The following is a 13,036-nucleotide window of genomic DNA, read 5'->3' as shown; positions in this document are numbered from 1 at the left end:
TCTGGCTGAAGATGGTGACAAGATACTCAGTCTGGTCTTTTGCATTCACATATTGGGCTCTGCCTCATTAAGGCTGGAAATGTTCATGGAGCCATCCACCCATTAGTTGTTTAATTGTCCACCACCATTCACGACTGGATGTGGCAGGGCTGCAAAGTTTTCATCTGATCCACCTGTTGTAGAATAGCTTAGTTCCATCCATGTCATGATGCTTCCACTGTTGAGTATACAAGTGGTCCTCAGTTGTTACTTCATTAGGTTGGCACTTCATTTCTAAGTGTGCCTGATACTGCTTTTGGCATGCTTATGCTCTTTATTGAACCTGGCTTGATGGTAATGGCACAGTCAGGGATATGGGGCAAACAGTACCTCACGGATGCCTAGTTTTTAAGTCATTATATTTGTTCTGAGTCTATCCCATTCAGCATGGTGGTAAAGCCAGACAACATTATGGAGGGGGTGTTCATTTGAAAACAGGATTTTGTCGCCACAGGGTATGCAATGGTCTCTCCGTAAAATACTGTCAAGGTAGACTGAAGGAGCGGTCAATTAGATTTCTTCCCTTTTGCGGGTTCTGTCAGCACTTGCCACAGGCCCAGTCTGGCAGTTGTTACAACCAGGTGAGGAGGGGTCAAATGACTCCCATTTCCCCACTCCTCTCTTGATCACAATAGACACACGCACACAAAACTAGATTACAGAGTGGGAGGATAGATTAAGCAATTTAAAGTCCAGTAAAGTTAAAGTGTATATGACTCTTGAAAGTTGGTGACTTGGCTGGCTCACTCTGTCTTGATTCTTCTGCGACTCATTTGCTTGTGGCAGGTCAGCAGAGAAAACAGGTGCTTAAACAAATGTTAGCTGGCTTGTCACATGACCCTCTTTTGCCAATGCCCAGTGACCCAAATATGGTCATGGTTAGTGGATTCCAGTTGCCTGCCTTACATGATTAGATTATGCCTGGGCACATTCCTTTCATAGCCAGAGTCCCATTGTCCAAGTGATTACATCTAACAGTTTGCCTCCACCCAGTTGAGTACTCAGGTGATTGTCTGGACGATTTATTAATGGGGTAGAAGATGGCCCCCATTCATTCTCCAAGGCAACTGTTCCTGGTGAAGCTTTACAAACAGATTGTCTCCATTTTAATGGACTTGGAATTTAGAAAGTATAGTGATCATTAACCGCGATTTCAACTCATTGGAAGATGGCTTTAGTCTTTTTGAAAATCCAATTAGTGGTTTCCACCCAATAAATTCAGTCATTTTTTTTTATAAAGCATGACGTCATAGCTGTGGTATGCCCTTTAGGACTCTACTAGCTCAGAGTAGTGGTACTATTGAGCCACCCTCGGTAGTGTACATTGAAGTCACCCATCCAGAGTACATTCTGTGCCTTACCCAAGTGTTTCTTCTGTGTGTGTTTAACATGGGAAAGTACCGACTCATCAGCTAAGAGAGGGCAGTAGTGGTATTCAGCAGGAAGTTTCACCTACCATAAGCCCAGGTACTGGCTGGAATGGCTCAGTAATTACTATAGTCTTTGACCTTAAGAATGAATGGTAGAAACCACTATTTATTGATGAGTCATTGCTGTCAGAAAGACAACAAAAATTGGTTAGTCTAATGAAATATACGCTTCATTACATTCTTCTGAATACTAGTGTACAAGTATTAACAGGTTATTCTAATGTGCTGTCATCTATCGTATTCTGTAGAACGAAAACATTTCAGACAGTCGGATCGGTTTACTTTGTGCTGGGAAAAGTATCAGCTGCTTAGAGATCCTCTAATATGAAGCATGAGAAGATTTTACATTCATACAATGTTGGGTTGGTTCATATCTGAACAATTCAACCTCAGACTGCCTTCTAATTCAAATCATTATAAGTAACTGGTTCTGACCCAACTGCTCTTTGTTTTAGGATAACTAGTGATTCTTCTCTACTCATATTTGTTGTAAACATGAGTCTGAAACATGGGTTAGTTGCTAATATGACCTCTGTTTTAAGACAATTGCTCTGAATAGCTAATTCCTGGTCAGCGTACCTACATTTACCATTTGAGGTCTGCTTGTAAATTTCAGGTTACCGGTCAATTACTTGCCTTTCTCTCTCTTACACATTCAAAGTACCAAAATAATGTGTGATATTTGTTGTGTAACAGATGCAATGGCCTGGAATGGAATATCTTTGATGCTGAACTGCCAGCCCTCTGAAACGGATCACAACTTCAGGGTTCAGTGTAAGCATCAATGAACATGGTAATCCTGAAGTTACAATGTCATTGACTGTTCCACCACAAGGCTACGCCATGAATGCCCCCACCCCAGATTAGTGAAATCACTTGATGTGGCATCAACTTCCCTATTCTACACTCAAATCACTGTTAGGAACACAATAAAAAGTTATACTTGTTTAATCAGGCATAACTGGGTTTAAACACAGATGAGAGTAATAACCATTGCTGAATAGTAGATTTGGCCCTAAAATAAAAATGCTATATTTATGGAGTGCTTTTCACAATAACTAGGTAGCTACCTAAATAGCTTCTACCTTCAATCCATGTGTACGTTACAATTTTTATTTTGCTCAATGTAAATTTTTTAAAACAAGTTATCTTATTTTAATGTCTTTCATTTCCTGATTGGCTGCCTGTCAGAAGTCTCTAATGTGATTGGCTGTTTGGACAGCTTGATGATATCACTGTAGCTCAACTTTGGGAATCTTCACTAAAGAACACTACAATCCACTGCAATATGAGATGAGCTAAAGTGCTCATCACACAAATCACTAGATCTTTCAACGAGCCTGAGACAAGCAGCAAGCATCCATACTTCACCACTAATCGCAAAATCCAGGCCAACATTTTAACGTATGCACTAATTGACCCAAGGAGAATACAATTATGGCACATAATGTAAACCATTAATCTCCAACTGTCATTAGTATTTGTTGACCAGAAAATAGTGCAGTGAGTGCAACATTTGCTCATTCCCCATAAAGGATGTTCCAGTTTGTTCTGTTCGTCAAAGGTACAAGGAGAATGATGATCAGAATTTGCTTTGCACTTGTCGAAGCTCTCTCATGAGAAGCTTTTGCTAAATTCTGGATATTTTAGGAATGCACCCTTTTAGTTGTGGAATAGTGCATGGCACATGAAGATGTGAGTGAAATATGAAGTACCTTTCAGAAAAGAAAACACACATGCACTTGGGCTGTTTGTGAGTAGTAGCTATAATCCAAAATTCCTGAAGCAAGATTTCTTCCAGGATATTGCTTCAAATCTACCAAGAAAACTTAGGAAATTCAATTTAATCTCATAATACATGGTCTCACACGAGGCAAAAAATGATCAAAAGTTACTGCATTGTTATGGAAACTGCTCGCCTGACATATTATGGCCTACTCCAATCCAATGGTATATGTGCTCTTGCAAGTCAATCATTACAAAGTTTAAAAAAAGGAAAACATCAGATGGACTTTCAGCAATACCCAAGCAGAATATCAAAATGAGACATTGGCACCAAGTCAAGGTACAGCAGCCCCCTCACTAACATTTGAGGTTTAGTGTCCAAAGTGGGAGACCAGTTCTATAGAACAATGAAACAACAATCATACTCACAGATCCATCAGCCAACATCCTACACTCCTCCATCATTATCCCTGGGTATGTCCTGCTCCACCAGCATATAAAGCCGCCAGAAGTGTAGGTGTCCCTGGGAGCATTCCAGATTGACTTTGAACCCATGAAATCACGAGGCCTCAATCAAATAGTGCTTAAGAAAGCCTTTTTCTGCTGATTTCCTAATGTCTGTCAACTGATGAATCAGTACACCTCCATATTTAACATAATTTTGAGGAAACTCTTGACGGAAGCAAGGCAGAGAATGTGCTCTAACTGGAGGACTTCAATGTCCACTTTTAATAGTTATGAGGTAGTATCACTATTAACTGAGAGGTATATCTGTCAGGTTAGATTTATGCAAGATGGAGAGTGAACCTACTTTATCCTTACAATCTCCTGGTTGCAGACATCTCTGTACACAGTAGCAAAGGTAGAAGTGACCATCTCACAATTCTCATGATGCCAAAGTCTCAGCTTTACAGTAAGGACATCCTTATTGTGTAGTGTGATACAACTACAATGCTAAGTGAGACAGATTAAGCACTGATCTCATGCCCTAAAACTGGGGAGATGGAGGCACTGTAGGCCATGAACAGTATAACAGAATTATATAAAATCATAAAGATATTCAATTTCCTAGCCAACATCTCCTCTCCAAGTTAGAAATGTGGTTGAAAACTCACCATTTGTCTGAAAGAGTACAACTGCAACACTAAGTGGACACCAATCAGGATAGAGCACTTCACTTGATTCTTCTCTCCTGTTCTTTTGAATTCAACATACAACCCCTCTATTACACTCCCCTGTATCCTTGGTGCACTGGTGCTGCAGTATATATAATTTACAGGCTGCACTACCTCCCCTAGGTTACTTTACATTACTGATATAATCATGGGGGTTTTAATGTTCATGTAGACTAAGCAGACCAATTTGCAGGAAGCATGGGAGAAGAGTACATGGAATGTACAAACGATAGTTTTCTAGATCAGTATCTCGAGGAACCAACTAGAGGACAGGCTATTTTGATCAAATGTTGTGCAATGAGAAAAAATTTGTAATTAAAAAAATGCCAACTGTCAACAGACAACACTGGTCCACAAGCTGCAACACTAGCCAACCATTGTGTGCTTTTCAATAACCCGCAAAAGGCAGCGATTAGCCAATCAATCTTTGCCAACCAAGGTCATCGGGATGAGAGAGACCTCAAGGTCAGTAACTGCAATAAGGTATTCTTTCAGTCACCTAATCATTAAACAGGACAGAAGCACTGGGAATCATTTTATTTCAAAATTCACTATGATCTAATTGACCTTGTGGAAATGCTTTATTACTGCCAAACTAATGCATTCATGGGCCATGTAATGCTTTAACACAAAGCAAACACTGAACTGATCACATTTACTTGCTTGTACCTGTAATTAGGATAAAAAATATGATTTCTTGCTGTAACTAAAACCAGAACAACAATTTAAAGTGTTTGGTACAGGCTGTTCTCTGTAAAATAAGAGGAAGAATTCATTGAAAGTAGTTACACAGTGGGGCAGCAGAGACATTTTTCGTCTGGATGGATAAGTTAAAGTGGGAAAATGGTTCCCTTTTTTTATATTTAGGTTCTGATGTTGTTATTCATGGTACAAGTTAATAATAGTCAGACACTGTGCCCAACATCCAAACGCAGACTCCTCTATCTATTAGGTCAACATTAAGACTCCTTAGGCAGCACCCCCCAAACACACGACCACTATCATCTAGAAGGACAAGGGCAGCAGATGCATGGGAACACCACCTGGAAGTTCCCCTCCAAGGCACTCCCCATCCTGACTTGGAAATGTATAGCTATTCCTTCACAGTCACTAGGTCAAAATCTTGGGACTTCCTCCCTAACAGCACTCTGGGTGTACTACACCACATGGACTGCAGCAGTTCAAGAAGACAGTTCACCACCACCTTCTCAAGGGCAATTAGGGATGGGCAATAAATGCTGGTCCAGCCAGCAACACCCACATCCCATAAATGAATTTTTAACAAGTCATGTTGCCTCTCCAGAATTTTAGTCTGGAGTCCTTACTAACTGAAATTACAGTTCTAATACAGAAACTTGTCTAATTATGTTCAGCAGGCAACTGCTGCAGGTTCTATTCACTTGTAACAGAAACAGGGGACTATCATTTATAGCTGAAGTAGTTCGAAGTCAACTCCACCATCTTTACCAGATACTTCATCAAAACTGAAAGAAATGGATGCGCAGATACCTGAATTAGATCCAGGATGCCCAGTTCACTCTCTGAAGAATCCACACAGAAGACAAAATACAAAGTTGCATAATGTCTGTAAATAAGTTTGTTATCTGCTCCTCCAATTAACCTAAAACAAAAGAAAATTACAGAAAACAAAAAAAGTTACATATTACTTTGGGGCACAGCTTTTATCAACCCAGAAAAAATGATTTTCTATAAACGGCTTCCCCTATGTGTTCTTCAAATGACTCCTCAGTGAATGCCAGTTGGTACAATTTGTTACTCACTTTGAAGTCAAGCGATGTAAAACAGGCATTATGTTTGCAACTCCCAAAGTCCCAGGAAGTGGTCCAAATCCTAAGCATGTACACTGTATACAAGATTTGAAATGCAATCTTTAAACATCCTCAATTCTATAAATGTGTATTCTGGTACAGGCATACCACCTCTTGCTGCATTCAATACGTTTCAAACAAAAAATGCATAGCACTTGCCCTTTGGAAACATCTGCGCTACGGTCACAAAAAAGAAAAAGAGGTGGTGGTTTGTTATCAAAACACAACCCATTTGAGGTAAGTAGATCTGAAAGTCAACACTGATTTGATAAGCTGCTTGTTTAACACAGTAACCATGCAACACTTGAACACCTACACTTACATAGGAAAATGTAAGCGTAATGCTGCTACAACTTGTGACTTGGGGTAAAAATGTTACCCCTGAACTCTGATGGCTTTTAACAAAATGTAGCATCAGGTTACCTTAAGCAGTTACAGCAAGCTTAAGTCAGCTTAATATAATGTAACACAATATGCAGTTTGGTTGTAAATTTCTTTGAGCAGTTTTACAGTATCCATTTTCAATGATCTCCTTGGTTCAAGTGAAGTGCTCATCTCAAACAGTGTTTTTGTTCTGACTCTTTTTAAAAATTATTTATATTACTTACATGCCACCTTCCAGGAAATTACAGACATTTTCATCTCTCCTTGACACCAAGTGGAATGTCTCCCTTATAATTTGTTGTTGTGTGTCTTCACTCTGTAAATGAATACAGGTTGATTTATAATTTAAAAGCATCTGCCATAACATAAAAAGATAATGCGTCTCTTGAAATAAAATATTATGCAGACACTTGTAGCTGCAAGACTCAAAGTTGTCAGTACTGAACAAAGGAAAGAAAAAGTAGCAAATACCAAACACAAAAAAGTGCCTTTTCCCCAATTCCTTCACACTGCATAAATGCCAAAGTTTTAGTTGGATATTATTTAGGGAAATGGACAAGGCTAAGAGAATGATACTTGAATCCATGACAAAATGTAGGATGCATGAGATGACTGGTAACTAAAGTATTTTCCTGTGTTTATAAGAGATTAATTGTGCCAGCCCAGCCTATTATCTTTGTCGAAGAATAGTGATACATGCTGAGGCAGCAGTAACAAACCTAAACACACAGAACTCAAATAATACGTTCCAAAAAAAAATATTGGTTCATTAAAAGGGTGCTGACATTGCTGACAAGGTTCATCTCCAATTTTCTTCAAGGTGGTGGTGGTAAGGCACTGCAGTTTGTGTGGTAATGGTGTGCCCACAGTGCTGTTAGCTAGCGAATTCTAGGATTTTGACTCAACAACATTGAAGGAAAAGCAATAAAACTCCAAATCAAGATGGTGTGATGTGAAGGGAAATTTGGAGGTGGTTCTGCTCCCTCGAGTCTGCTACCCTTGTCCTGGGTGGCGGAGGTTGCATGTTTGAGAGGTGCCGAAGAAGCCTTGACGAATTGTTGCAGTGCATCTTTTGGATGGTACACGCTGTAGATATGATGTGCCACTGGTACAGGAAGTAAATGTTTACGGTGCTGGAGGGGACATCAATGAAGCAGGCTTTTTGTCTAGGATGATGTCAAGCTTAGAGTGTTGTTAGAGTTGCACTCATCCAGGCAAGTGAGGAATATTTCATCACACTACTGACTTGCGCCATGTGGTAAGGCTTTGGGGAGTCAGAATGAGAGTTACTCACAACAGAAGACCCAGGATCCATCGTGCTCTTGTAGCTACAGTATTTACAAGGCTGGCCCAGTTAGGGAGATGGTTAGATTTTCACTTATTGGGGATGGTCATTGCCTGGCATTTGTGCAGCACAAGTATTATTTGCCATTTATCAGTCCAAGCCTAGATGTTGTCCAGGCCTTGCTGCATTTGGGCATGAACTGCTTCATTGCATAAGGAACTGAACAATGTGCAATCATCGGCAACATCCCCACTTCTGATCTTATGATGGAGGGAAGGTCATTGACGAAACAATCTTAGAGAACCATTGCAGCGGTGTCCTGGAGCTGAGGTGATGGACCTCCAGCAACCACAGCTATCTCTCTTAATGCTAGGTATGACTCCAGCCACTGCAGTGTTCTCCCCATTTCCAATTACTTCAATTTTACAAGAGCCCCTTGGTGCTTCCTTAATGTCAAGTGCAGTAATTTGCAATTTTCCACTGAGTCAGAGAGTTGCCAGTATAGTAGCTGTACTGGTACACTTGTCTAGAGGCATAGCTAGTTCTGGAACACAAGTCTTCAGCACTACAGCCAGGATGTTGTCAGGGCCCACGCACTTTGATGGGACAGTCATTTTTTAATATCACAGAGTGAATTGCACTAGTTGAATACCAGCTTCCGTAACAGTGGAGACCTCAGGAGGAAGCCAAGGTCAAACATCTACTCTGCATTTCTGGATGAGATAGATATGAACGATTCAGCCCTGTCTTTTGTACTCATGGACTAGGCTCTGCCCTCAGTGAGGATGAAAACATTCATGGAACCTGTCCCACCCATAAGTTGTTAACTGATTACCATTATTTATGACTGCTTGTGGCAACACAGCAAAGCTTTGATCAGATAGTTGGTTTTGGAATTGCTTAGTTCTGTCTATAGTATGCTGCTTCCACAAAAAAAAAGCACTTATATAGCATCTGAAACAGAACAAGATACCCCAGGACACTTCACAGGAGCATTAAAAAACAAAATTTGACACCAGGCCACATTAGGCAATATTAGAGCACATAACCTCTTGGTTAATGGGGCAGGTTTTAAGGAGTGCTTTAAAAGGAGGAAGAAGAGGTAGAGACACAGAGATTTAGAGGAGGAATTTCAGAGCTTAGGGCATTGGTGATCATGTCTTCATCTGCCAATGGTGGAATAATAAAATCAGGGATGCTCAAGAAGCCAGAATTGGACAAGTGCAGATATCTGTAGGGCTGGAGGAAGATTACAGAGATCAGTCACTCCCAACATCCCCCCTCCCTACAGTACTTTCCTGTGCAAGGACAGAAGATGCAACCTCTGTCCTTTCACCCCCTTCCTTCTCACTGTCCAAGGCCCGAACACTCCTCCTAAGTGAAACAACAATTAACTTGTACTTCTTTCAGTTTAGTTTACTGTATTTCCTGAGCACAGTGGTATTCTCTACATTGGGGAGACCAAACACAGATTGGCGACTCTGTGCAACACCTCCATTCAGTCTACAAACACAACCCAGAACTTCTGGTTGCCTGTCATTTTAATTCTCCACCTTGCTCCCATGCTCACCTTACTGTCCTTGGCCTGCCACAGTGTTCCAATGAAGCTCAACGCAAGCTCGAGGAACAGCATCTCATCTTTTGATCTGGCACTCTGCAGCATTCTGGACTCAACATCAAGTTCGGCAACTTTAACCATAACCTTTGCCTCATCTCATCCTATTTTTTTTTTTCATTTGGCTGGGTCAGTCTTCATCTTGTTTCTTTTTTTATCCTTTCATGTTGCATTCAGATAGTTTTCATGTAGCAATTCACGCTTTTAAACACAACCTGTGTTTCTTCACTATATCTGTCACCACTCTCTTTGGCTGTTGCATCATGAAATCTTTTATCATTTAATCTCCCCTGCCCTCCACCCTATCTTAGGCCTTCTCTTTTGTTCTCCCTCCCCAAATGCTCCACTGACTTAAAAACTCTTGCATTTCTATCTTCAGTTCTGAAGAAAGGTCACCAGCCTGAAACATCAACTTTTTCTCTCTATGGATGCTGCCTGACCTGCTTTTTTTGTTATTATTAAAGATAGGGAGGGGCCAGGCCATGCTCAGACTTCAAAACAAGACTGGAGAGCTTTAATATGGAGGCGTCATTTGAACTGGGAGCCAATGTAGGTCAGTAAGCACAGGGTTGATAGGCAAACAGGACTTGGCACAAGGGCATGGGCAGCAATTTTACATGACCTCAAATTTGCAGAGAGTGGAATACGGAAGGTCAGCCAGGTGTACATTGGAGTGGTTAAGTCTGGGGATAACAAAGATATAAATGAGGGTTTCAGCAGCAGATGAGCTAAGGCAAGGACAGGGTTGAGGGACGTTACAGAGGCGGAAATAGACATCTAGCGATAAGGTAGGGTTGTGTTTGGAAAATCATCCGGAGTCAATATATGCTCATATTGCAAACAGTCAAGATTGTTGCCAGGAAGAGGAATGGATTCGATGGCTAGGGAACAGAGATTGGAGCGGAGACCAAAAACAATGGCTTCAGTCTTCTCAATACTTAACTGGAGGAAATTTCTGCTCATTCAGCACTAGATGTCGGATGAGCAGTCTGATAATTTAGCAACGCTAGAAGAGTTAAGAGAAGTGGTTGTGAAGTAGAGCTGGGTGTCATCAGCGTACATGTGAAAACTAACACTGTTTTCCACTAATATTGCATTAAGCGTTGATTTCCAGAGAGACTTGGGTGTGCTCATAGAAGGAACACAGAAAATCAGTACGTAGGTGCAGCAAGCAATTAGGAAGGCAAATAGCATGTTGACCTTTATTGCAAGGGATTGGAGTACAAGAATTAAGAAGTCTTGTTACAGTTGTACAGTGTTTTGGTGAGACCATATGTGGAATCCTATATGCAGTTTTGGTCTCCACATTTAAGAATATAGTCGCATTGGAAGCAGTCCAGCAACTGTTCACTAAATTGGTCCTATGATGAGAGGCTGAGTGAATTGGGGAATTGGGTTTATATTCTCTGGAGTTTAGATGAATGAGGCGCGATCTTATTGAAACCTACAAAATTCTGAAGGGCCTTTATAGGGTAGACACAGAGATTGTAATCGCTGGTTGGAGAATCTAAAACACGGGGGCACAGTCTCAGGATAAGGGACCTATCATTTAGGACTGAGGTGAAGAGAAATTACTTCATTCAAAGGGTTGTGAATTCTCTATCCCAGAGGGTTGTGCATGCTCCATCATTAAACAGATTTAAGGCTGGGATAGATAGATTCTTGGTCTCTCAGGGAATTAAGGGATACAGGGAGCAGGCGGGAAAACGGAGTGGAAGTCCAAGATTAGCCATGAACGGTGGTATTGAATGGTGAAGCGGGCTCGATAGGCCATATGGTCTACTCCTGCTCCTTGCGTTCTTGTGGCAGTATGTAGATGAGGAAATAGGAGGGTGCCATGGACACATTCTTGTGTGATATCAGAATTAATGATGGCAGGAAGAGAAGCAAGCCATCGCAAGGGTTTCTCTGGCCACAATTAGATAGCTAAGAATGGATTGAATTCCAGGTTTATTGAGTTAGCTGAATTTAAAATCGATAGTGGGGGAATTTAGACTCATGCCTCTGGATCACTCACCCAAGCCTCTGGGTTACCGGCCCAGTAGCACGACCATTATGCTACCATATTCCTCAATCATCCGATGACCTCCTATCTTGCACTGGTTAAGGACACTCTCATTTAGCCATTTTTCTTGTCCAACTATTCTTCAGCAAATGTATGCAGCTCCATAACACAAATGCCTTCGGCCTTTGTACTGGAGCTATGAAACTAGAGCAGTTTTCACATCTGCAGATGCTGCTAAGCATAAATAACACCAAGTATATTACATATCACCAGCTTAATTTTATAGTTGCGTAAGGAAACTCCTGTGTTAATTATTACTTGGCCACTTATATTTATTAGGCTGCTCAAATAAACAACTTAATTTGTTTAGTGTGGTTTCCTTGATATTAAGGTATGCTTTGCTCTGTTTTCCCACAAAACCCTTACTGGCTTGTTTTTTGCCTACCACCAGTACTGTAGATTACACAGTGCAGTATTGTGGAGCAAGTTTGATGGACCAGTTGGTCTTTTCATGCCAATCATTTTTGTGTGGCTGCGCCAGATCCATACCTGAAATGTCAATTCCAAAATTCTTTCCAGAGGTGTTCACTGGCCTGCTGCATTTCCAGCATCTTTACTTGCTTTGTTTCCATCTCAATGCGGTTATGGTATGTATGTTGAAGACTGAGTGGCAAACACACTTTCTTGACTCTCACTCCTCAAGAATGATAACTCAAAGCACTAAATCTTCCTGATAAGTACGTGTTACCGCCACATTGTTATTAAACTGTGAGTCAGCCAGCACATTTGGGGGATAAAAAGATATGCCTCAAGTTGTGGGTTTCCAAAGCTTCATAGTCAATTTACACTGTATTGCCACTTGCTTCACAAAAAAGATATCTTGTCTTTAGGCTCCCTATTATTTTTCAGAAGCTCCTGGATTTGCACATTAATTTCCATTAAACTGGTTTCAAATCAGGGCTCAATTAATAGCACAAGTACCCTTGAATGGTATTGTATTAATGAGTGGAATGTAACTAATCTCTCCAGCCCAGAAAGGGAACAGCTTAAACAGCTGAGTCCTATTTTTGCATGTAGCAAATAGTTAAAAGATTTTATAAATGCCAAAGGTTACATTTTTTCTTACTTCACCTTCGTCTTTTTCTCTCTCTCATTCCAATCTTGCTTTTCCTTTATTTCTTACTCTGTAGAGAATTTGATTTTAAACACAGTTTCTTTCGCAATCCTTAAATTTGATTGTTTGAGCTATCCTATTGGCTCCGTCATTCACCAAGGAGAGAGATGCCTCACTGCCTCCAGCTTACACTTCCAGCAAATTACATGGAGGGACGGACCATTCCAAAGAACCATACAAACAGGACTATTTGGAAAGCAAATCAGCCAAAAAAAAATTCCTTAACATATCTGAGACTTATATCTAAAGCTTCATTCCACTTCCAGATGCCTGCACACACATCACATACCTAATCTCAGCCACTTGAATGGGAGGAGGGGAAAAAAAATAAAGAGGGAAAGCAACTCTCAAGGATCACACATGGGGTGCCTGGAG

The 13,036-nt window shown here is 40.8% G+C and overlaps 1 protein-coding gene across 4 annotated transcripts in view; it reads right to left on the bottom strand.

Moving 5' to 3' along the window:
• LOC121277066 (AP-3 complex subunit sigma-1) overlaps positions 1-13,036 on the bottom strand; it is a 77,343-nt gene that overhangs the window by 50,304 nt on the left and 14,003 nt on the right. For all 4 annotated transcript variants that reach the window (XM_041186000.1, XM_041186004.1, XM_041186001.1 and 1 more), the window contains exons 2-3: positions 6,807-6,898; positions 5,879-5,990 (exon numbers count right to left, since the gene is read on the bottom strand). In XM_041186000.1, coding sequence (XP_041041934.1) covers positions 5,879-5,990; positions 6,807-6,898 — 204 coding nt within the window. The remainder of the gene's footprint in view (positions 1-5,878; positions 5,991-6,806; positions 6,899-13,036) is intronic.

Source organism: Carcharodon carcharias, chromosome 4 (assembly GCF_017639515.1).
Source record: "Carcharodon carcharias isolate sCarCar2 chromosome 4, sCarCar2.pri, whole genome shotgun sequence".
NCBI lineage: Eukaryota > Metazoa > Chordata > Chondrichthyes > Lamniformes > Lamnidae > Carcharodon > Carcharodon carcharias.
The sequence above is the reverse complement of the archived record's forward strand: the minus strand, read 5'-3'. Positions and strand labels throughout refer to the sequence as shown.